This window comes from Poecilia latipinna, unplaced genomic scaffold, assembly GCF_001443285.1.
Source record: "Poecilia latipinna isolate Pla-1442-1.1 unplaced genomic scaffold, P_latipinna-1.0 Scaffold514, whole genome shotgun sequence".
In the NCBI taxonomy this organism is placed as follows: domain Eukaryota; kingdom Metazoa; phylum Chordata; class Actinopteri; order Cyprinodontiformes; family Poeciliidae; genus Poecilia; species Poecilia latipinna.
Window position 1 is genome coordinate 291489 of NW_015113130.1, and position 26813 is coordinate 318301.

Genomic DNA, 26813 nt, shown 5'->3' on the forward strand with positions numbered 1-26813 from the left:
GGTAATCATTGTGTTGAAGACGACAAACACACCTACACCCTCATCACGGCTTTTATCTTTCAAAGCGATAACAGGCGCAAACCCACACATTCCGACTCCATGCAAAACACAAAAAAATTAAAGTATTAGTGATCAAGGCTAGGAGAGTCCTCACATTTTTTTTTCTGCTTTTATATTAATTCATTAGACAGAATGGAAAAAAAGAGCCCAGCTTGGTATTATATGTGCAACAAGTGAGTAATAAAAAAAAGCTCTAACAAGCCAACTATAAGTTATGGTCTTTTAAAAAAAAAAAGAGGACATGCTGCACGAGCTGCATACTGTACACTACATTTTTACGGTGTCAGGCTCGTGTTTTAAGAATATTTATTGCGCCCTCTGATGCACAGCACTTCCCATAATGACTCATGATGAAATGGCTCCAATTTCAATCTGACCTTGAGAGCGTTCTCCACATGTGCTGTTCTGACATTCTGCGAGTCATCAGGAGACACTCGAGATGCTGCGGGACTGCGCAAACGCCGCTTCCAAATCAGCTTGTTAATTGAGATGACAGCTGGAGGATTTCCAGCACAACAACCAAAACAAAGCTGCCGTTTGGGACAGGGGAGCTTTTCCATGGTTTTCAGTTTTGGTGGAAATATGACAGACTGGACTGACATTTAGAATATGAATCTCGGTAATAGCACCAGTAATGATTATGGAATGCTATTGTGCATTGGGAGGGGTGGACCTCTCACTTTCCAACTCCAATTTGTGCCGAAATGTATCACCAAACTATTTATATTTTTTCTGAGAATAATAGCTGATAAAGAAGAGCTTTACTGTGTAGCCTACATCACACACCACAAAACTCAAATATCAAACCAGGAATCAAGCCATGGAAGAAGCACTGTGATGGAGCACCAATAATGTGGTGTAATTATCAGAATCAATTAAGCTGTTATTGAGTCGACAGCGGCTTACAGTGAAATGATATAACACTAATTTTGTACGTAATAGAAAGGATGGCGGATCAGCACGCCCCAGTTAACAGGGAATATTACAAAACCACTCGCATCTCACAACGCACTATTCCTAAGATTTTGTCAGAAAGTCCAACGTTTGCTTCGGCTCTACAGAACGTAAAACTACAACGCAGACTCTGGCCAAGCTAACACTCTGCACTGCTGATCGGCAAAAAAAAAGGACTTCAAACTTTTTCCTTGCTTTAAACTTTCTCTGCCACCAAAATGGATGGAAATGAAAACTTTAAATTAAGCATCTGAGCAAACATAGTAAACATTAATTGTCAGTCGGTTAGATTGTGTCGATGATTCCTTTAAAAACAGATGCATGAATTACTGCATGTATTCATAAGGCTTTACGGGTATTCCTCTATCTCAGTTCTTCTAATTTAACCAGGGATTGAATATTTAAAAACCACCACACAGTCAGGTGGTTACTCTTCATTTTCACCTAATTGAATTTATTTCAGTTTATCTATACTGCATAGCGCCACTTCACAACATGTTGTCTTCAGACAAAAGGAGTCAATTCAATCCAATATTACTTCAAGTCAAGTACATACTTTCCAAATTGATCCTCGTTACCAAGCAATGCAGTCAGATTAGTTGAAATGTTTTCCAAACCCAGCAGATTGAATCGAGTTCCTGACTTTAGTCGATGCATCTAAATCAAGGCGAATCTTATGCCCGCAATTATAGTTAACACATATTGTCATTCTGTCTCATTTGTAAGCAATCAGATCATATTATAGGATATCCTACTTTTGTGCATATCCTGCAAAACTGTGGGGGGTTTTTTCCCTAAGGAGAGTCTCAAACGGTTCCTACTACAGAAATGAGAAATCTTAGCACCAGAGAACATGATTTTATATTGTACAGGAACATATGTAGGCAAGGACGTTCACTAATGTCAGCAGCGCAATCTAAATAAAGATTTACTCCTGGAAACAACTAAAGCTTTTACAAACCTAAAACTGCCAAACAAACAGTTAGGTAATCCCCAAGGTAAATTAAATTTAGTAATCATAATCTAATTGCTTTCAATTACTTTTGAATTGCTTTGTCTCCCGACTCGGTAAAATATTATGTTGAACAGACGATTTATTCCATTCCAATTTGTAGACTAATTCGAATAAGGATATTATCCTCCCCTTCAAACATTATCAGCTGTTATTTCCCTGAAGAATCTAATCTGATTAGGGTTGCAATAAAGTTGACAGTGCTGTTATTAGAGCTGAAATACCCAGGAATACAAAGTGTGTGGCCTCTGGTGAGCTACATTTATTCATTTAGTGGCAACATGGGTTTAAAAATACAGCGTATACCAGAGATAATGAGAGCTTTAGAGTTGTATGTAACTATAAGTGAAGGATGCTAAATCAGCAGCGAGGAAACACTGGCCAAATGGATCTGGAGAGAAAATGTTTCAGATAAATTCTGTGCCAGTACATTGAAGTGTTGACTAATATCTAATTCAGATTCAACATAGAATCATTTCTTCTTGCAACCATTGCTCAGACGGATGGCATACCCTGCTTTGAACAGCAGGAAATTTTATATGAAACACCGTTTCCTGTGTGCTCCCTTCACAAAAAAAACAGCCGTGTGTTTTAGCAAAGCACTCCAAACATAAGATGAAGATTGGCAACTTAAAAAAAAAAAAAAACCTGGCAAAAAAGCCTGGCTCTGTACAAAGAAGGACTCTTCATGAAAATCAAAAAAATAATTTGACAACCCTGAGTTTACCTCTTTAAATATTACAAAATTCTCGTTGCGTCTTGATCTGAATAATGATTCAATTCGTCTTGTGAGCTGGTCACTTCCCCAACATTTACCTGTGCTTACCGTAAAAGTACTTTAGTCACTTACAAAGCACGGCAAGTGAAAACATCTCAAATTCACTGACTTACCATAAACATCGATGTTCTCTTTGTATGCTACGCTGTTCAAGAACTACTTTATGAATTATCATCCACATTGATTAGAGTGTAAACTGAACTTAATCGGCATCAAAGACCAAGTGTGACAAAGGTAAGAAAAGAGAAGATGCAGGTGAACTCTACAATCCTGAAACAAAAATTATATATATATATATATATATATATATATATATATATATATATATATATATATATATATATATATGTACAAATGGTATATATATATACATAGAGGTTGTGCAAATAGAGGAGGGCAACTTGGCAGCGTGATGATGCGTGGAGAACCTAATGAGAAACACTGAGCTCTCAGTAATTTGTTTGCCTGTGCTAAGGTCAAACCGCAAATGCTGCGAGATTGAGTCACCCCCAGACTCCTTTTTAGAATTAGCATTTAAAATGTATCTATTATTTATGTGTGTATTATTAAAATGACGGGCTTTGGGTCCCTTGAGCACGCAACACGGGGAAGGGACCAGGGCAACTGGAAAACGGCACTGAAGGCGGACAATCAAATAGTAATGGACTGAGAGAAATGGAAGAATAATGAGAGACAGATAAAAAGTTGTCTGGAGCCAAAGACAACCCAATTAGACTTTTTATTAATCAATGGGAGTTATGCAGGAACTGCACGCAAGTCAAGATTTGATGTTAAATTATGCAGTGTGTACCCTACACCTGAGCAAACCTGGTGGGCTTTACGGCTCAAGTAAAGCAATGGAAAAACTGCAATTATGGAAATAAAATCTTATTTTCACATATTCTGTGACATTTATCAATCCATAAAATCTTGTTTGTATTTTAGTGTTTTATAATGAGGTTTCTTTTATTTTCCCCCTAAACTGTCATTATTGAAATAAGGCCACATGAATTCTGAGAAACACTTAAGACATTTAATTTACTAGAAAAACCTTAAAGTAATCATCTTTAGGTAATTGCTGAATATTTCTGTTAAAAGAAATTTGGCCAGTTTTTCTCTTTTTATATAATTTGCTCAGTTACTATTCCCTAAATTGCTAGCTCACTTTACTGTCCTCTTAACCTCCTACCGAGGAGTTTGCCAGCAATCGAGGGGTAGTCTAAATGAGTTCTTAGTCATTTTATGTTTTAGCCATTCATTTGGTAGATTAGACATTTTTTTACTATTCTTCTCCTGTTTCATAATAATCATGTTTCATTTTAGGAGCCAAGGTTTTGTAGCAGCAAAACAAGACCAAACTATCATCCCTCCATGACCATGATTGTGCGTTGCTATGAGGAGTTTGTACTTCTGTTCTACTACCAAACATGATATGCATCGAGGCACATTTTCCTATTCATATTATAAAGGATTTTTTTTTTTCTTTTTTAGTTGATTTGGATGCAACTTTGCAAAGCTGTGTTGCATTTAGACATTATCTGCTGCCAATATTTATAAGCAGGCCATAATTGTGTTCCCCAATCCTTTATTTTACATCTTCAGAGTGTGAGAATGTAATTTCTTGAACCATTACGCAATCTGAGGTTCTGAGTGAATTTCTAGGTTTGTCCACTCCGAAAAAAGATTTACCTTGTGCAAATTGGACATCGTTTGGGTCTTTGTGAGGGAAACTTACAAAGAGGTGGGTGATTTTTATTAAACTTCCCCCAGTGCATTCTCTCTTTTATAAAAAATATATATTTACATGTATTAATATGGAGTAGAATGTAAACTGCTCATATTGGCATATAATGCATTAAAAACTTTTAACCCTCCTATGTTAAAAATCTGCATTGAAAAATTTCAATTTGTTCCCCAATCCTTTATTTTACACTAAAAATACTTCACCCCCCCCCTCCCCTCGTTTTGTTGTGTAATGGATGATTGTACTGGAACTTCAATTTCGTTGTCTTTCTGACAATGACGATAACACTCTTCTGATTCTGGATTTTTGTTTCTTGGATGTGCCAAATTCATTTGCTGTAAATTTTCGCACTGTGAAGTTGTTCAGAATACTTTCAGAAAGCATATCTTCACCACATTTAACCGTGCTGGCTTTTATGTTTTGGCTGTAAAGCTATGCGTGGCAGGTAGCCTCGGCCCTGCGTCCAAATTCTTTATTAAACCAAATATTTTATTCATACAGTTACTTTTCACAAATGCAATGACTCACAGCTTCAATTTAAATTTTAACGTATAAAAGCAAACTGAAAAAAATTTAGAGTTGAAATCCTTACTTTTTATCATAATGTAATATGTCCCTACTGCTATGAGTCATCTTTAACCACCAAATGTTTATCTTAAAATGATGGATTGCTTTTCTCACAGAAGGCTGAAAAGGGAAAAGCACACTCTGCATCTGATTTGAATAGGTTTCTTTCTTTATTGTTCTTCCACCACGTCTCCTGTTCATATCTCTGCCTCTATTCTATATCTCGTTATTTACACACTAAAAGGATTTCTTCGGTTTGCTCCGAGAACAACTCAAAAACTCCCTGTAGTTTTAACTTTAAAAAAAAAGAAAAAAAAAAAAAATATTTAATGGTACTTGAATTGAAGTCGCTTTCTGCTTAGGATGTGAGCACAGTTAAGGGTTTCTCTGAGAAAACATGCCTCTGATAAAATTTCAATTTAAAAACCTGATGCAAAATTGATCATCTTATTAAAGGAATACTATTTATGGTTAACTTTATGCTTTGTGGAGAAAGAGAGGGGAAATAAACACGTTCACAATCATCACATGGAGCAAATGAAACCTCTGAATAAGATTTATTTTATTTAGCTGGATGGTTACCACTGAAAATAAGAGAGGCAGGGTCAGTTTGCACATATTAGTATTCAATATAAAATCAACTAGAAATAAAGAGTTTGTTTGTCCATGTAGAAATACTCGTAAGTTTAATCTTTGAGGTGGGAATGATCCAAGACGTTCCAAAGCACATCTCCTCTGGTTTTGGTTTCAAACATCTTTGAGCAGAATTTATGAAAGATATGCATAACCACTAACACTTAGCCCATAGGTAATTATTTTATAGCCCCAAACCAAATTAATTAGTAGTGGTGTAGTGCATGTTGTTATTGACAGTAATGATCAAACAGACCCAAAAGCACACTGGCTCGCAGCAACAGAAGATCCTGATAGAACTGGAAGCCAAAACACAAGAAAAACTTTGCATGGACTTGCTTATGACACACAAGTGTGCTCTGCTCCTAGCGCTCAAACTTAAAAAAAAAAAAAAAAGGCAAATTAAACTCCAGTTGTTTAGAATAATTGACGTAAGAATAATTAAAATGTTCCCTTTGGCCGAAAACATATAGCTGTTTAAGTTACTATCCCATCACATGTATTTCTATGAAAGTCATAGAAATCAATGCGCCTCAAAAGCTATGATTTTACAGAAAAATATTATTGCAAAGGAGTCAGGTGGAGTCATTAGACTGGTGTAGTACCACAATTCAGCATTGATTCTCAGTGTTTGGATCACCTAAAAGCAGCTCAGCTTGGGGGAGAGGGATGTCTTTTTGTTTAGGTGTTTTAACCAACAGTAGAAAAAAAAAAAAAATCTAAGAGGAAAAAAAGTATCTTATTTATTTACAAATACAAATATTTATGCACAGATTCTTATCCACGGACGTATAAAAAAAGATTCTCAGCCACTTCAGATTATCAGTTAAATGCGCAAAGTTAGTAATTAATTTAATTGTGTATCATTCAAAAACATTATATTATGTTTGAGTTCCATAATGTCATTCCATTAATGTATGTTTAGACAATAAGTATCAGGGTAAAATATTGCATTACTGTAGACCTGACTGTGTGTCCTGGATATGCAGAGGCTGAAGTCACAATGTTGTGTGTGGAGATTTTAATTTGCAATATTGTTAGCCACTCTGATTAAATCACACAAAACTCTAAATATTTTTATGAAAATTGCCATAGTAAAAATCCAATACTTGTACTGCTCCCAACAGAACAAAGACAGAATCGCTACAAAGCTTGATTAGTATTTTATATTACAGCTACAGATGTGCTATTGATAAAACTGTCTGAAATGGGGTCTTTTTATGAACAAAATAAGAAGTTCAAATTGGGCTAATACCATTATTAAAATGTAGTAATAAGAAACAATATCTCTCTGCCAACCTTCATGGCCCTGCATGTCAGACTTTTGCTTAAAAACTGAAAACATTCAGTCTTAAAGCTCAGCAGCAGAGAAACGGATGAGTATCCTTTTTTTTTTTTCCAGGGCAAATGAAGATGTGTCAGTCTGAACCAGAAAGTCAGAAAGGTGTGTGTACCGACATGTATCACATCTCCAATGCCACAGGGTGAAAGACTAAATTGCTCAGTTAAATTACAAACATTCAAACTAAACTAGATGTGGGGGAAAATGGTCATCAGAGAGGAGCTGAGGGGGAGAAACAAGCTGAGTCAATTGGCTGATGATTTAGTTTCACAGCATTCTCCAGAAGGCTCTCTTAAGCCTCACTTATTGCCTCTTTTTGTGCACCTAACTGAAAGCCATACCTAATCGAGCGAAGAATTTTCAAAGCCAAGACTGTCGATGTCTATTTACAGTCAAAGAAAATGCACCTTGAGTTCACCTTTTTTCCCCCAAATAGAAAAGGGGGGGAAGGTTTTTATCAGGAGTCAAGTACCAGCTAGGGCGCTATCTGAGGATAAGTCCGTAACTACTCTCTTTCTGTTGCCACACTGAACAAAACCTCAAAGCAACTTGGCTTGGAAAGAAAAAAGAAAAAAATAACCTAATCCTCAACAGTGAGTAACCAATGCCAAGAGAGCCTCCAGACTTTAATAGCACAGGTGTGAGACAAAGCTGAGTCAAGTGCCAGACGTGCTGAAGGGAAATGTATTATTTACTCGTGCATCTCAAACGCTGCCCTGTCTGCCTCCTCGCCGACACCCGATAGTCCACACAACATGACTGACGCTTTAAAAGCCCGCATTTGCCATTGTCTTTCATTTAGGGTTAACCTTAAGGTAACAGCACTCTGAATGTCAACCACTCCACATGTGCACCTTTTTAAATGCCATTTTCCTTTATTCTACGACTGTGCAAACAGGACAGACAATGGGGTGGCGGGGTGGCCACGGAGGAAGGAGGCCAAGGCAAGAGGCTGGCAGATGAGGGGGTTTTCCCTCAATGCACAAAAAGCAAATGACATACAATCAGCTAAGCTCAGCGGGGGGTTCATTTAGCACTCGAAAGAAATATGGGTACTAAGTGTGGGTCTGTGACGGCCAAGGGAGCCGATCCACTCATTTGATAATGCGCTCGGTTACACAGATGGATGAATGGCAGCTATAAGCTCAGTGTTGGGCTCAGAAGTAGTTTTATAATATATAGCATGAGTCAGGACTTAGCAAAACATGATTCCCATTGCATTTCTCAACATAAAAACAAACATGCAGAGATCCAGCTATACATCAGCTGGTAATAACCAAGCCTCAAGTCGCAGCTACGCCTAATTTATTTTATTTATTTTTTATTTTTTTCCCCTCATAGCTGTCTTACATATTTATTTTTGTTCTTCTCTGCTTGAGGAAACAACCTTGGAACCTTTGTATCCTTAAAGTGTAGCCCAGAAAATATTCAGACTAAGTGAATCACAATGGTAGTTGCAGGCAATATCTCAGTTCAGTAAGATTGTCAAGGCCAACAAGTATAAAAAGTGTCTTGCAAAACTTTTCATAAGTTCAAACTTTTGGACATTTTGAAGTGAAAAGTCTGAAAGGTGCAATACATTTGTATCCAACCCCTTAGAGTATTCTGAAGAACACCACCTTGTCCTGGCATGACAGACAGAGAATGTCTACCAGGTTTGAACATCCAGACACTTTTTTTTTTTTTTTTTTTTGGTTTTTTGTTTTTCAAAAAAATTGAAACCTTGAGTTTGGTTGGAAGGCATCTTGTGAACATCAAGTTTTTAGCTTTACCAACGATTCCTAATAAAATTTAATTGCAGATCTTGACTGGGACTTCCTAACCTAAAAATGCTGTGGTGTAAACCTTTTCCAGTGAAGGTAAACCAACGTGCCAGTCTCAAGCCTTCTTATAGGATTGCGACCTACACAAATCCATACATCATACCACCATCTCTTATTAGTGGAAGTAAAAAGGACTGAAACATATGTATGCAACATTTTTGGACCTTTACCTGAAAAAGAAAACAGTATATTTTTCTTCAATAACTTTTCATCACTGCCATTTAAAATAATATCCTAAAAGTTTGTGCATCAAACTACATGTGGCAAGAAAATGCTAGTCTGATCATTTGACAATAAAATGTCTTCAAAACCGCTAAAATCATAGCATTAGAAAAAGTATACTATCCAGCATTATTACACGTAACACTAAAACTAACGTTGGTAGAAATCTGATTATGATAAGGTAAATATTTGCAGAGGTTAAGAAAAAATACAATCCGTTTTCAGGCAGCTAGGTTTCAAACGACACATAACTGCTGAGGGTATTTACCGACTGAGCGGTGAAGAGCTTCCTACGTTTTCAACAGCTTCGCTTTAGATTTATTCAAGTTCAACCCTTTTAAAATCAACCTTCAAGGCTGACGGGGAGAGAAAACATGGTAATGAAGATAAATTTGTGTGAAACAGAATTTTACCCTTTGACACGGCCCTTTCGCCCTCTGATGATGAAGAGGATGGGCGGGCAGCGATAGTGGGAGCGATGACACACGATAATAGCAAATCCAAGACGACAGCCACATCAAATTGCCCAGGGATCAACAGTGACCTTTTGACACGTAAGTGAATCAAGCAAACCGGGCAGCCCCTCTGCACGCTGCGAACTGCGCCTCGCCGCGCCGCGGTCTTATAAGTTCCGGCTTGTTTTGCAGCGGCGTTCTACTATGCGCCGTCATGAGAATTGCTGAGAGCATTATCGGTCTTGAAGAGACGGGGACTGGAAGTCAAGCGTCAACGCCGATCCCTCGGTGTCCTGTAACAGCTGTCTCTGCCAGTGGAGCATGTGGTTGCCGCTATCCCGTATTACATCTCTGCGATTCAGCACCAACGGATCAGCAATCCAATTTCACACAAGTGTGCTCAGAGGGAGGTGATGCTTATGTAGGAATGGAGATCTATTCCTCAAAGACAAGGAATTATTTAAAGAAGCTGGGGTGGGGTGGGGGGAATGATGGACAGAAGGAAGCAGAGTTGAACTAAAGAACTTGGCTAACAAACACAGAAGCAAAGATTCAAAGAGGTTTCTTTGGCTTTTGTTGCCCTCAAAGTTGTTCTGCAGGGCAGCTGAATGAAATTCATTTGCCAAACATTTTAGGTTCTAGCAGTAGTTTAGGGGTCTTTTGATACAAATCAATCTCGGTTAGCATTTCGCTCAGGTCTGACATTCGACTGGATCATTGCAACACCTAAAAAGACAAAAAAATATATATATATTTTTAAAAGTTACCTGACTTTTCAATGACATGTCGGCACGTTGCCTGTAGTTTGTCAGAGAACGAGAGAGAACAAGACTTTCAGCAGATAAAAGAAAGGCTAACCAGAGAGGGGGGGGAAAAACACTTTGTTTTATGTTTGAGTTTTCAAACTTTGCCAGTATTTTAAAATCCAGTGTTTTCCATGAGACTTTTGGAAATCTGATTGGTGCGGCACAAATATTTATGGTGGACTCAACCCCTTCAGTGGTGCTCTCTGTTTTTAAAACAAATCCAAACCATCAAATCTCCACCACCATGCCTAACGGTGCGTATGAGGGGTTTGTGTCGATGTGTTAGCATGGCATATTTGCTACATATTTTGGTGTCAAGTTTTTAAACGACATCGTTCTTTATGGGGTTTTTATGGGGTCGCTGGGTTATCTACTAGATGGAAGTTTATCATCTGTCATACAAGCTTTCCTCCTAAGAATACTCTTTCTTGTTTGTAATTGTTGATATATACTGGCTGAGGCAATCCCACTTGCAGAAAGTCTGCAAATGAAGAGTATTTAATCATCAGTGACAGGATTCTTCCACCCTGATTTTATGCAAGAAAGAACAACATCAGCTTAGTTTTTCCATGTGATGCCAGATAGTTTGGAGTAGTTTTAGTAAAATGCTGATTTGACCATTTTTATACTTTTTGTTCTTCAGCCAACGCTCTTTATTTTAAGCATTGTAGCGGATATATCTTCCTTCATTTTTACTTTAAAAGTGGAAATAATTAAAGAGTCAAAACGTTTCATCTCAACAGCAGCGACGGCGGCCGCAGAGGATAAAAACAGATGGAGAATCCGACGTGACGATCAGAGATCTTCGCAAAGACGAGTCAGCTCTTTCATGTCCATGCTGTCAGTTTCTGCACATTTAGAGATCAGCAGAACAATAGACCCCGAGTGCCACTAGGAGAGCAGAGCTGTGTTGGATGACGACATCTTCACAGTACTTTCATTACAACACCCTGATGTTGCACAGTCATTGGGACAGAAATGGAAAAAGGGGGACTTGCATCTCATCTTTCACACAACAAAGAGAGCTCTGAATGTGATACCCGATGACTGCTTATTAGATTGGGCTATAAGGCCGCCTGTTTGGAGCCAGACTCATAAAACAGCTGAAGTGTTAAGGTGCCAGTCTGCTCTCACCAACTCAGACTGAAATACTGCAGATATAAGGAGAGTCAAAAATCTACAGGAAATGTCACGTCTTTCCTATCCGTCGCCAGCATGTGTGAAGTTTTCATTTGATATATTCAGGATTCAGAAACGCAACTTGTAACGATCTATTCTTTTTTTTTTTTTTCTGAACACGCTTTACATTACGTCATGTAATCAAGCAGGGATGTCAGAAGAACTAACCAGACTTGTGGGTTGAAAATGAAAGTTAGTTGGGTGGATAAATGTCAGACTCTATTGCTAGTCAAGTCGTATGTCTTCGCCACAGCCTGGCAGAGATACAAAAGAACCAATGACAGGACGCGAATTGTTTGAGTACTCAAGAACATCCTGTCACAAGACTGGCAAGACTGGTAGAGATAACACTTGCCTTTAACTTTCTCTTTGAACTTTGTCCCCCCCCATTCTGCTATTTGTGCTATTTTTTCCTAAACCAAATAACCCCTCGATCAATATTTTCTTTTGACAGAAAAAGATGACAATGTCCCGATTGCTAGCTGAGATTTCTGATAAACCTGTCATGACTCTTTTTATCCATCCATTTGATTTTCAGATGCAGAAGGATAATATATATATATAAAAAAAAAGGTCTGACAGTTTCTTTAACAATGCCATTTTTCTGACAGTTTGACAGTACACAGTCCTTAAAAGCAAGGTGTCTGTCTTGCCGTCTGCATCTTTGTCCTTTATTAGTAATCTCAGCAGCATACGGTCCAACACTTTAATCCTGCTTTTGCTGTCCAGAGATAGCCACACTTCGATGTCATTGCTTCAGGTCAAACAAAAGCTGCTTTAAACAAAAATACTGGCTTGTCGTCTTTATGACCTGCAACTGATTTGTTTCAAATCAAAAGAAAAACCAAAACTGACATGGACAATCGTCACATTGCTCCAAGAAAAACTACATAGCTAAGAACTAAAATGTTCTTGTTAGAAATTAAGTTTTCAGACAATAATAATAATTAAAAATTAAAAAAAAAAAATCATCAGCAGAACTCTGAAAAATCCTTCATAGCCAAGGAGCTCCAGCACTTTTTCTCACAAGGAACACAAATGTTAAATTATGCCCCTTTTATTATTACTCCCCGGAATAAAATCCATTGTATATAACTGCCTTCAGAATATGCTTAATAAACAAAAAAGCCTACATGCAAAACACAGTGTGCCAGAAAACTAACTAAACATTTGCTAAAGGTTAAACAAAGTGGAGGCACTCTTTCTTCCAGCAGGTAGAAGGAAGCTGGCCAGAACTGATGATGCCAATGCTGGGCTGAAGTTGAAAATTGATTCTCTCTGTATAATGTGACAGAAGACTTGGACAAAGGAAATCGGTGTATAGACGTCCACATGGACACACATGACATAAAACTTGTACTTTAAAGCAGTGCCAAGAAAATGGAAGACAACCTCAAACGATGTACGATGACCCCCTTAATAAAACTATACCGTTTTAGATTTTTTATTGCATTTTATTTATTGTTTACAACATAAAAATATTTGTTTTTCACGATAAATATTTATATTTTTCATGCCACACATTTTGCTATGTGTGGCAAAAGGTTTTGGTGCCATTGTTCTAAGGTCTGACTAAGAGGCCTAAAAATAAAAGCAGACAACTTTTCAGAGTTTTATCTGAAAATTTAACAAATGTTGAGATGTAATATTTCCCTTTCATTTCATAATTGTCCTCTACTTTCTGTCGGCGTATCGTTTTCAACAAAATACACAGAGACGTGGTTGTAATGTCAATGTAAAAGTTCAATGGGTATCAGTACTTTGCATATTTGTACATAGAAATGAGGCAAGTCATGTTATAGGCAGCTAATAGTAATGCTAATTTAGCTAGAAATTAAAGCCTTGTTCTAGCTCTTATGTTACTCTTTGGGATTTTTTTCCCCACAGTTTAGTTTAATCACACTATGTCTAATACCAGAAAGCCGAGTTCCATGTACCCACTGATAGCCATCTTCATCAAAACTGGCATTTACACTGGACGGGTGGAGCAGAAAAAGCTGACGGGTTCATCTCGGCTCGTTGTCAACAAGCTGACTTTCAGCGTTAAAATGCACTCTGACATATGCATCACTTAGCCACTCTAGTGGTGGAAAAAACGCAGTAGACCTCTTGCTCTGCATATTTAAACCTGTTCAACCAGTGAAATAATGGAACTCTTAACTCACCTACAAAAAGCCTGCAGGTTTAACATAATGCCTTTTTGGATAATAAATGACAGACTTCTCCCGAGGCAGGCTGGTTTATTTGTTGCGATTTTCCTTTTTGACGGCTGGATCTTGTGGCATTTTCACAGTAAAAGAAAATAAAACACCACGACTACCTATTGACGACATATAGATGATAGCAAAAGACACCTAGGTGGTTTTCTTTGCTTTCCTAATAACAAAGCAGCTTTCTGTTCAGACCCCATGGTGAGCGTACCTGCCTTGAAACTGTGAAGTTTCACCTTATCGTGATGATGGAGTTCTACTCCTGCATTCTCTTTCCTATCTGGAGTCAATTCAAAAACAACTCTCCCCTGCCACCGCACTCTGCTCCCGTCCCGTCCCCCCCAAGCCCCCCCTCACTTCTCCCAGTTCTGTCTCTCATCAAGCTTTCCCTGTGTGCGCCTTTTCAAACTTTAATCTTTTCATATTCAACACATTTCACAGTAACTCATCACAAGGTTATCCCACTTTTCAAAAGACATTTCCCCTTTTAGCCTCAACCCCTGCAGAGATTCAATAATTTCAAAATCTTCGAGTCTATTCATTACAAGCCTTCTCAACCAAAGACTGACATTCATATAAAGAAGAGTTTCTTTTTTCTCTCCATACAGATATGAAGACCCGGCTATATATGAAAAATGCATAAAAAAATCAAAACTGCGTCAGTGTTGCAGCAACACAAGGGTAATCAACTATGATAAACTGCTAGCTGAAATGGGCTGATTGCAGACAAAAAGCACAACTTTCTGATGTGTTCGTCTCGTCATCCAGATACCAGGAAAACGGCACAAACCGGTACACAGGTAAAAAAAACTAGAAAAGAAAAAAAAAAAAAATCACTCAGAGGAGACATGCCTGAGGTTTTTCTTTTTTGATTTTTGTCACAGTGGGGAGCTGACACCTGCTGTTCAGCGTTGTGTTGTCACAGCGTGGGGGGCTGCTTCAATCCACTGGCTAACTAACCTGGCTGAAATCAATGACCAACAGGTCTAATTCACAAGTGTAATTTTATTTCATGAAAGGCTGCATTGGTTATTGCCGATTTCTTCTGAGTAACTTTGGACAAAAATATTTTCTGTGTGGAAATAATCCCAACAGTCTGAGTAGCCAAAGCGAAGGATGCTAAGCTGCGCGTTTTGGCATGCGTTCTGCAGAACGTACCACTTCATTCTGTCTTGCTCAGGAAAACATATGTAATGGACTTCCACCAGCAGGAATTTCACTGAATAGCTCTTACCTTGAGCTCAAACAGGCTGTCTGCTTTGCAACTGAAGCTAGAAAACACTTGGTTGAAGACAGTCTACAAAGTAACAAATGAGGTTTGGTTAGCTTTGTTAGTCAGGCTGTAACAGGCTGCAATTGCAACCCCTTGACTGCCACCCACAAAAGGCGTACATGCAGACGTAGGATCCTCACAGCTTCTAGCAATCATCAGTCAATAATGATCATGAAAGCTTTTCGCCTGCCACCATGCGTCTTGGAGTTTATATTTCCAAAGAAAGACGGGAATCACTGAAACGTCCTGGAAGTTCAAACTAGTCTGTAGGCACTGCTGCTTGTGAGAGCTTAAACTGAGCTTAAACTTCTGAGCTTAAACTTCATCCTTTTGGTTTCGAGTTAAGATGTAGGACTGTAATTCAGACAATTTTTTTGTGCTGCAAACGATCAAGGCTTATGCCACTAGCAACAATTATACTTCATGTGCGTAGAATACAAACAAAACCGTGCAATTTCATTTTTTATGAACTAGGTTTATAGTTTAATACGTTTGAACATACAGTGGATTCTCTTTTGTGCCCCGAAGAATTGGAAATCACAATCGTTTTTGATATTGAAAAAATAATGATACATTTTTGTAAAAAAAAGAAGAAAAAAAAAAGGGGGGGGGCTGGAAAAAACTTAAGGTGAAAAAAGACATTTGTGATTGTTTAAAAAATAACTATACAAGTACGAGTGAAGAATTAATATTCAAATACATATACAGCAGAAATTAGGTTAATGTAATTAGGTTAACCCGTCTCATGTGGCAAAAAATATCTAACAGTAGTGTTGGGAGCACAGCAAAACCAACATATACAGTTTTAGTTGGATTGTATTTCAATACAAAAGCAGAATATGCAGGATTATGTGCAATACTATTTTGTCCAACAGTAACTTAACTTAGACATTAACTATGGCTCTTTAAAAACCCTTTAGTAGATTTATCAATGCATAAATTACTCAATATTATATATATATATATATATATATATATATATATATATATATATATATATATATATATATATATATATATATATATACATCATGTTTCAGAGTAGTCTATTGGGCAAAAACGATTCAAAAATCTGATTATACTGGAGCAGCAGAATGCAATTCATACCACAATAAAGGACTTAAGTACATATTCTTGAGTTTAAGATAAATAAATAATAATTTTTAAAAAACCAGCCAAAAGTATGTGATAGCTTCTTAATGCAAGTATGTATGGCAATGTGTATACATCCAAAGTAGCTCATTGGATATCAGTAGCCAGACTGACCAATGGCAAATTTACTGAAATAAAAAAATGGAAGTTTTTTTTTTTTTTTTGGTAAAGGCTTGACGACGTGTTGTGTGATTCAAATACTAATTAGATCCTCTGTCGTGCAAATGCTCAACAAAAGAGACATTTAAAAGAGGTTCAGAATTTAAAATGTTTTGATCATACCCAAACTGAATCCCTTAAAATCGAATAAATGCTTATTAAACCACAGATTAAAATTTGTGATTCCTTGATTCCATTTGTGGGTAACAGTATGAAGCATGTATCGTTTTTTCCCCTCCACACACATCTCAATTTTCACTGCTTTTGTTTAAAAGACATGATAACATAGGATCTGTTGTGAGCTGCTTACTTACTTGAGTTTAGGGCTGACAAATGTGAACCGTTTTGATGTTATTCTATTGATCTAAACACCAAGCAGAAACTTTTTAACAAGAGTAACGGCAAATACAAACAGGAACTGTGAACCAAAGTACCACTGACATGGAGACTCAACATAAGCCTACAAGTCAAAATCTATCAATGTTCACAAATCAATAAATGCTCTCAGTATTTACCATGGTTCTGGCATTTGTGATAAATAAGGATTGATAAAAATAAATAAAAATCACAGCGCTGGTGTTATTAAACATCAAGCAAGGACGGATTTGAAACTTTAATATCAGGGGATTAGCTCTGCAAGAAAATCCAGCTTCTAGCCGAATGTCCATGGGAAGATGCTTCCCGAGTAATACGTTAGTAGATAAATAATTTCAGATTTAGCTCATGCATAAATCCAAGAAAATCCTGTCTACCACTCAATAACAGGGTATAATATAGAGCAAACATTTAACCATAGATTTAAAAGCATAGATTTTCCTCAGGACCTTCAGAGGAGAGCATATCTTTGAAAATGTCTAACACTGAATGCAGCTTTGCTTTACAGGTGTACAACTCCAGTCACTCTTTAGTGCTATATTCAGAAAAATCAATTAAGACAAGGGCAACACACTCAATGTCATTAAATTAACGTTTAGACCAGCCTTTGCCGTTTTGTTTTTCTTTTCTTTTTTTAAATCGGCATAGAAAACTTACAGATATCCCACTCTTAAGGCTTTAATAAAAATGCAAAAAGGAATAAGAAATTATTTCTAAGGATAAGACAGAGTGAGCAGCAACATGGAAAATCATGGGGGACGTAGTTATTTGAAAAGTACAGTGGCAGTGCAGTAAAGAGGCTGTTCACTGATGGTAACCCCACAATGTCTGCTGGCTCTCAGTAGCTCAGTCTTCTAACACGCTGTAGCTTCATGGATGAACTAAAAGGGATTTTTTTTTTTGCTCAGGCGCCGAATGAACCAGAGGAAAAATAATGACATGCATGTACAAGCACAAGCATGATTATTTTGTGTCCTTATCACATGTGCAAAGAACAAAAACATGGCCTCCATTTTTCTGTAAACTCTAGCAACCAGAGATGGTTTTACGATGGAATGTTTTTTTTTTTTCATGCTATTTTTGTACCAACTCATCAAAACTGAAGATGCACAGAGAAATAGATGGATTCACATCACTTCCTTTTCTCTCAAAATAGTCAGAGTGCCCTCTTGGAGGAAAGTAGATGCAGTGGTATGAATCAGAGTCGACACAAACGTCTGGGCTGTTTGGTGCCGGAGAAGCTCAAAAGAAGCAAACAGATAAGTTTTATAAGTTTAAACAGCCAGACAAGACAAACGGTTATAGGCTGCTTCTGGTTTCTGATTGGAAACATTGTTCAGAAGAAAGAAAAAAACAAACAAACTGTAAAGGGACCATAGTGTCACATCAACCTGCCTGGCTTCACTGAAGTGGTGAATCACAAGCCTAGTATAAGGACAGAGCTGTCACGTCTGGAGATATGAAACATTTATTGCTATCTAAGGAATCCACTATCGCATGGTATTCTAAATCAGTTCCATAAAATCCTTATTTTGTTATAAATGTATTATAACAAAATCTTCCTATAAATCAAAAAACGTTTGTGACGATATGCTAACTAATAGCACCAATTGTGCTAATCACTAAACCGATGCTAAAGACGTTTTGCAATGCTTAGTGACTAATAGTTTCATCTTTAATTTGAAATAAACGTTAAGCTGACTACAGATGATTTTAAACAAACTAGTACAAAAAACATTGTAGTGTACATTCCAATTTAAGTACGGAACATAAGTTTTCAATAATCTGTTTTGTGGAGGAGCAAATAGAAAATATGCTGTGATTTTTTTTCCCCAGTAAAATAAAATACTTTAACCTGGAGGCTTTTACTCTTTTTGTAGACTGTTAGCAAGACTGGCAGTTTGTAAATGCATCGTAGTTAAGATAGCTCGATTTTCTATTTACTCACAAGACATTCAGTTTCTGTTATTTGTAAATCTCAAAGAGAAATCAATTTAAATCTGGATCTTCAAACATTTAAGCAAGTGCATCAAGGCAAACAAGAGAATGTGCGTCGAGTGCTCCGACACCTGAAATGAGAAAGAACATTTGCATTCTATACGAGGCTGATAAAATTGCAAATTTATTCAAAGCTGTGCATTAATCCAGTGCTTATATAAAGGACGGCTCACATGGAAACGTCGGCCTGTACAATCAAAAGCCATCATGGTTGACCTCACAAAGTCATGAAATGCAATTATCACTTCATTTCAAGTCAATTTGAAGAGTCGTATGTGATCAAGACATTTCGCTACCTCTCACCTGGAGGAACGGTCGAACTCGCAAATACAAACTACGTTCTAATGGCGGGCCCTGGTCGGTGGAGGGCATAAATGTTTCTCTTCTCATTACCGCCCATTTACTGTAGTATATGCAGGGTCTATGAATCCCTGACAAGAGGACAGAAAAACATAAAATATAACAAAATAATTAATCGTCTGGCAGACAAAGTGTAACTCTGAATTAACTGTAGTTCACTGTTCCACTTGGTCAGTTTTACATCCCCATGGACAATGTAGCCAGATGGCACTTTCTGACTGTCAGCATTTGTCCCACACATTTATGCACGGCTACAAATGTGTGCATGCGCGCACATTCAGAGTGCCGCTACCCCAACCGCACACGCATTTAAGCTGATCATTAAATGTGACATGTTATTTAAAAAAAAAAAAATTAAAAGAGAGAGAGAGATCACTAAGACACGCTGTAAAGCTATAACAAAACCAATCCTACCCCAGAGGACGGTAGAGTGCATGCACAGCTATCTGTTTCAGACACTTTGGTACATGTCTGGCTATTGGACACCTTCTCCTTTTGGGCTGGTGTGTTTATGAGGCGAGTCCCCGAACAACAGAAATCAATATGTTCTGTCAGCTTTTTATCGTGGCTGTGGACAGAACGGGGACACGGGGACCGCGGAGGGAGCGGCATCGCTCCGTCGTACTTCTTTTGACCACCCACAGATTTGATCACATGTGGCACAAAGGCAGCAGAACGTTATCGCAGACAGATAGAGAAGTGAGTTTTATTGGGATCTACAGGCAACTCTAGGTTTTACAGTCTGCATCATACAAGTGCTGGTGTTCACATTTCATCACATCGCAACCAATAACGTCAAGGTATTTTATTGAGGTTTTAGCTGAGGAAATTTTCTTCAAGGATTGCCCAATATCTAGCTCTATCCATCTCCACGTCATCTGACTCTGGCCAAGCCTCACCTTATCAAAGAAAAACAGTTTCCCCAACAGCGTGATCATACACTGCTATGTTTTAGAACGATGTGCTGATCTGACTGAGCAAATTCAAGATATTTGCCGTGTCCCCCCCACATGGCTCGTGGCAAACTGCTCTTTCTAAAAGGGTTTGTTCTTCCCACGCTTCCATAAAAGCCAGTTTTGTGGTGTGAACATCAAAGCTGTCCTTTCAGGAAGTTTCCCCACCTGTGCCACGTTACTATGGGAAGCTTTTCGATGTTTTTAAAAGTTTTCTTCTGCACCATAATACCAACTGCAGGGTTCAGCAGTTTTTATTTTTCTAAAGGGAATAATTGCTTAGACCTTCCACAATAAAATATTAAAACTACCAGTAATATTTTCTAGATTTTTTTTATTTATTTATTTATTTTACATAGTTTTGTCTCCATTATCTTTTTGCAAACGTTTCTATGCATGTGAGGTCCTTCCTATTCACATGGATGGTGTTTTGAATGCAAAATTATTTACATAATTAAAGAATACTCACCAAATAAACTACATTTTATGGGGGTTTTTTAGTCTAAATATGTCATGTATAGTTTGCTACAGTACCTGCAAAACATCTTAATCACTTAAAAATGTAAAATGACAAAATATTAACTTTTAAGGTGTCTATTTTCAAAATGCCGAAACATTCCCAAATCTAAACTTATTGTTATTTAGCTGGACTGAGAGCATAAATGTCTCAGGATCGTGTCGGTTGCTGAATCCTGTTTTACGTAAGCAGCTATGCCTTGGGTAGGTTTGTAGCTGTGCTTAAGCTCAGACTTTTAGATGATTAATTGATTGAGCTAGGTGATTTATGTGGAAGATTTTATTTAGGATTAAGGGGCTTTAATGCATAATGCATGGCATAGCTCACCTTTTTATTTGTTCAGTTGCACTGTAAAAAGCACACACAGCCTCAAACAAAAGTCTGTTATCCTAAATTAAGGGTGACATCTTGAGGAAAAAAAAAAAAATCTATACATCTGCAGTCCAGACATCCCACATTCCTACATACATTGTAGCACTTTTTTTTTTTTTTTGCGTGAACATTTGTGCAAGGCAAAGCACCTAATTGCACTGGCACTCATTGAATGATAACAATAGCCATGGTGGGAGTTGGAGAGACTTGCTCTGAATGTAAGCAATTATTCAGCAAAAAAAAAAAAAAAAAAAAAAAAAATGGCTACGTGGTGCCAGAGCAGATTTACTGTTTCTGTGGTCAGTACATTCAGCAGGGAATCTAATGATGAGCTCTTAGGGGGTAAATTACCACTGCATTGTTTACCTCGGCTCTTACAAATGCATACTCCTCTGAGAGCAGGAAACCAAAAAGAAGAAGTAGGTTTATTTAAAGTAAAAGATTTTCTGGTGTAGAACAGCTCTGAAAGTAAGTAGATGACTATTCATTAGCTGGAGGCTGGGAGAGAAAATAGACGGAAAGTTGTGTTCTTCACCATTTCTTGGTGAAGAAGTTCCTTCCTTCACATGATGCTGACAACGAGCTCACCAGAAAATCCCAGGATGCAACGGAGAACCAAACTGCACATGACATAAGTCAGGATGGACATCTCTTCTGCTTTTTGGGTATCTGATTGGTCTACACACCACATTCCTGAATAAGGAACATATTAACAGGGGTTGAATCAAATCAGATGGTAACCATACCGATCCGATCCACTATAAAGAGATTTAAAAACAAGCTGATGTTTTGATTTATTTTTTAACAGAGGTATGTAATGTTCACTCTGCCTGCTAAAACAGAGAGCTGGACATTGAACACTGTTACTGTACTCCTTTGCCATTTTGTATTTTTGCAGTTTCTGTCATTTCACACCAGACTGATCCGGGGGAAAAGCAGAAGCCTGTTACATAACATTTACTTAAGCCAACTCTGGGAAAGTCACTTTGCCAATCCTTTGCTTTTGGATTGGCAAAGGAGTAATTTGACCCAGAAACAATTTTAATAGCAGGAAGTAAGGTTCCTCTTCTTCATCCCTTCGTGCTTTGAACCTTTGTTTTTAAATACGTCTGATTTAGGAACGTTTTCAGACTGTAGGAGATCTCAGCATCACAGTAAATGTCTAACTTCTCCAGAAACTGTCGTTTAGTGATGCTAAGCTCACTTGGCATGAGAATCGTTACAAAAGATGCTAAAGGAGGATAAAAATATCAACTCTGAATTATTTTGTCTGTGTTTTAGTATAACTTGGTCTACAGTTACACCACACCTCCACTTATGTGATGTCGGCTCAGCTTGTAATATTGTTAAATCGATTATATTGATTACTGAATTAGCATAAAATCAGTGTTTCTGACAGCCTAGACAGTAGGGGTGCATTGCAGCGACAATACTGCATATGAATAACCCACATTTTTTTAATCCTTTTCTTTCATGACCTTGATCAAAATTAACTCCCATCTTCATCCCCAAAACTTTTAATCACTTCAAACATTCATCAAATGGGCAACCGGGACAGTTAAAGTCTATTCTGCAGGATTTTTAAAGTTTCTATTTTATAAGGTTGCATCCAAGAAGTATTTTGTAATTACAGTTTTAAAAAAGAAACAGCAGAGTATCAGCAGCTTGAATCAACCAGAGACCAAAAGTCAGTCACCTGAAATATGTGGTTGGTGCACCTTAATATTCACCCTCATGCAAGTTGCTTTACAAACAGATTTTGGCCTAAACATCATGATCACGGGGCGTTTAGATGCAAGACATTTTCAAAACCGCTTCAAATTAGGTCTCCTACAATTATTTAGTTCCCCTCTAACCATTGCTTGCGACAGCAGCATCCATCTGAGCAACTGTCAGGGGTCATTTACATAATGAAAGAGGAGAATTACTAAGGAGGCAAAAGCAGGACGAGCCTGCCATTTGGCAGAGAAAGAAAATGAAGATGGAAGGAAAATGGTTTGGCAAGAAACAGGCATTGGACAGTGAAAGTGCAGAGAGAGCAGCAAAGCTGGAGAGAGGGATAAAGGTGGAGAGTGGAGGAGGCAGCAGAGAGAGAAAAAAAGTTTGCTCGTAACCATGAAGACAGATGTGGTGGTGCTGCAATATTTGGAGGATGTGCGAAGGGAAAAGTGGAAGACAGAGGAAAAGAGGGAAGGCCTAAAAGTTGGGAGTGAGTTGGATATTCTGTCCGGTCGGGGAATTGTGATAAATTTAAAATGTTGATACAGTAAAGGAGCAAACTTGACATGTCTGACAAGGGAAGGAGGTGGAAGAAGAAAGCCCCATCTTACCTTGGCTGACGCCGGAGTCACTGATCCTGCCGCCGTGATGCCTCGCTTGACCACTAGGTCACAGCTCGACGTTGTCACGGCAACTGTAACCGGAGTGGGGAGGAGAGAAGGGATGACCGGGAGGGGAAGCAGCCCCGGACGGTTGTTGCCATTGACGACGGCAGAGGCACAGCTATGGTTGGCTCCTCCATTGTGAAGGCCGGAGGGACGGATGTCTCGCCGATCCCAGGGTCCCCGGTAGTCCCTCTCAAAGCGGTGGTGGTGACGTGACATCACTTCCTCTCAGCGGGAAGAACGGGGGCTGGCCTACATGAAATGAAAAGCAGAAGGTCAGGATGACATTCTCTTCTACGATGGAGGTGGAAACAGGAATAACTCACAAAAGAACATTTAACAAAAAGGAAAAAAAGGAAAAAAAAGGAGGTACAAAGAGGAAAAATAATGAGTAAGACATCAGGTGGAGCAGGGAAAGAACACAGTGACATGACAGAGTTAAAGCTCACACAGCATCTGCCCGCATGCTACCTGACACTGTGGATCATTTAACGCTTCTAATTCCTGTTCTCCTGGTCATTAATGAAGGCTGCAGCAACATGGAGGGAGACGAGCACTGCTGAGCCACATCATCCACGCTTTACGCCACGAGGAGCAAAGCTGTTACACGGGAAATCTGGGCCCTACGACGAGAGGTTAAAACAACACGACTGGGGAAGACGTAAACAGGTACACACATTTTTATCCTCGGGCCAGCACAGCAGTAACATGACCTGGCGGTCAAAACTCTTTCATCTGAATAGATAAATACCCGTGCAATTACAGCTCATCTCCTACATCTAATGGCTGGTTAATTCAATCTCACTGCCCTTCAAGTGCATTTCAGGGGTCTCCCCTTTTCATGCGCGACAGGCTGTGAAAGGCTGAGAGGCGACAGCGAGCCAGAATTACATCGGCACGGAGTTGGGCGTTATTGTACTGCATTCGCGGCGTACGACTCTTATATCGTACATCAAAGACGTACAGGATATCAGGAGTGGAAGTCTATCGCAGAGGGGGGTTTTGAAGTACATTGTGCTCAATCTCACCAAAGGCCCGTTATGCTCACAGGGCCCCCCTGATAACGGATTAAATAAATAAATAAATAAATAAATAAATAGCCTCAAAGAACGTTTAGCGAGTCTCATGCAAAATCCCCTGGTCTGTGAGGGAGAGAATGACAGCGGATGATAAGTCTTTATTCTGCACGCTGGGGTCTGTCACGCCGTTTCTTTGCCTCTCAGTGGAGAGAACGCCTTGAAATGGCAGCTGCTGTGCGCACATGCTTGTTTGCGTGCCTGCGTGTGGGGAGTGCGGGTTCAAAAGCAGAAAACGCTAAATATGAATGACCGTACATGAACGGCAACAAAAAGAAAACATTTTGGAGTAAACATCAGAAAACATTTTTAATAGTTTGACGTCATCTTTGACAAAAGTTTCTTCACAAAAACTTTCTGTGTGGGCGACGCCGTCCTCAGCTGCTTGGGCATTGACATTAATGGAAGATCTCTTCAAAGAAAACAGCTTTCAAGTGCAAAACAACATCAAACAGAGCTGATCACAATGGTCAAGTCTAAATGTATGGTCAGATGAATCAATTACCCTAGACATCCAGAAAGGCAAAAATGTCTAATACAAACAAGCAGAAGTCCAACAGGAAGAGTGGAAAAGCATCCTCTGACTTTGTCCTTTTTTATAGGGACACTAATATCCACACCCTTAAGCTGCTGGTCACAATCTGGAGAAAGGCAGGTGAAGAAATCTTCCAATCTTTACAGTTTCCTTACTTTATATAACTATTTATATTCCCTCTCTCTACCCCCTGGTGGTATTTTTCAAGTTTGGCACAGAGCCTGTGTCATCCATTAAAAAGATGTTTTTTATGCAGAACAATGTAGTTTCATTCTAGTAGCTGTAGGCAAAGTTTTCTCTTCCCCTAAAACTATTAGACACTGCCAACTCAGACCATTTCTGTGCCACCTCTTCAACTTCCCTGGTGTCTCCGGTCACCAAATTAAACAGTCATGAATAATAATCTCTCATCGCAGTGGGTTGGCATGAAGCCACTCATCACACACGCCCTGCTTCAGCAAAATTTTGGACAGAGGACTTTCACACACAGAACCTCATTGGTCAAAAGCTGACCTTTAATTTCTACTTGCCTTCCTTTGCACAGTTTGAGAGAAACATTAAGACGGTGCTTACATAATGTGCCAGTTGTTGTCCTTTGGCTTGCTTCTGACCAGGGTTGCAGTGTTAATTTGTACAGTCATCAGCCACGCATCACTTAATTTAATTAAAGAACCAGAATCCAGAAAAAAAGGAAAATCAAGCATTGGATAAGGTGGCCAAAGTACTTCACAATCAGATGCTGTAATGGGAACAGAGTCTGAGAATCCAGCTGATCTCTCCTCTGGGATGGGATTTTGTTCTGTGTACTGTTGTTAAAAAGAAAACATTGCAAGTAAACAAAAAAGGAGAAACTTAAGTTTTCGCTACAAACGTTGAAAACGGATCTGTGACAACTGACCTAACAAAGGGGAAACTAAAAGCCATGAGAAAGACTCTCACGCTCCCTCCAGTAACCTCTCCTTCTCCATAGTAACACCTTTTAACAACCTCAAATTTCCCAGCATACTAACCTTGCAGAATCTTTCAAAAATATGTACAGAGAAAGTAACAAGGCGCTAGGTCGGTTTAACAATGGTAGAGTTGGTGCAAGGTAGTATTGCTTTTTCTCCTGAGCTCTTCAATGCAGCAGAGATATAAAAACGTAGCCAGAAATTCTAATGAAAGGAGAAATTTCTAAAAAGTAAAAAATAAGAGCTTTTTTTTCCTTAAAAAAAGGTTTACAGCATGTTTATATTATTGTTATATTATACTCAATCACTAAATTTAACTAAACAATTCCTACATTTTGCTCTGCCATCGCAAATGCTGATTTACTGAGAAACTGACAAGTGTTTTGTCTCCTGTAAAAAGTCTAAGCACATGAAAGCAAGGGAGAACAAATCAATAAAGCTGATTATGCAGGAAAAGAAATTCAGCCAGGTTTGCATGTTCCATCTCTGGGGAGTTTGGATGGTGAAGCTCCAAATACAGCAACAACTCACACAATGCAGTAAAGTCTTAGTAAACTAAGACTTTATACGCCTTTGCAGTTTGAGAAAAAGGAATGAAAATGTTTAGGAATAGTAACCCAAGTACAAATGTGTCTCATTTCTCTAGTGAGTGTAAGAAAAATATGGTTTCTGATGGGTGCCATGACATTTCAATAACCAAAAATGTAATAATTTGCAGTGAATATCAAAGCAGTTGTATTGTAGAACTAATATAATACAAAAAGGTTAATTTCACAAAAATATCCAGGAGGTGACGCATTGCAAAAATATTCATGCCTCTTCAACTCTGCAGCAAACTTCTGTGTATTCAAGTAGGATTTTATGAGAAATCACAAACTGTATAATGTAAAGCGGAAGAAGCAATTTTAAAAGCTTCTTTGCTAA

The 26813-nt window shown here is 38.4% G+C and overlaps 1 protein-coding gene across 3 annotated transcripts in view; it reads right to left on the minus strand.

The window, feature by feature from the left end:
• Window positions 1–23901, minus strand: part of klhl29 (kelch like family member 29) — a 211406-nt gene extending 187505 nt beyond the window's left edge. The window contains exons 1-2 of one of the 3 annotated variants that reach the window (XM_015040527.1): window positions 23800–23894; window positions 23275–23580 (exon numbers count right to left, since the gene is read on the minus strand). In XM_015040527.1, the coding sequence (XP_014896013.1) occupies window positions 23275–23547 (273 nt within the window). In that variant the 5' untranslated portion in view covers window positions 23548–23580; window positions 23800–23894. Of the gene's footprint in view, window positions 1–23274; window positions 23581–23799 lie in introns of all 3 variants that reach the window. The other 2 variants (XM_015040528.1, XM_015040529.1) reach the window with 2 other exon arrangements.
• Window positions 23902–26813: the final 2912 nt, after the last annotated feature.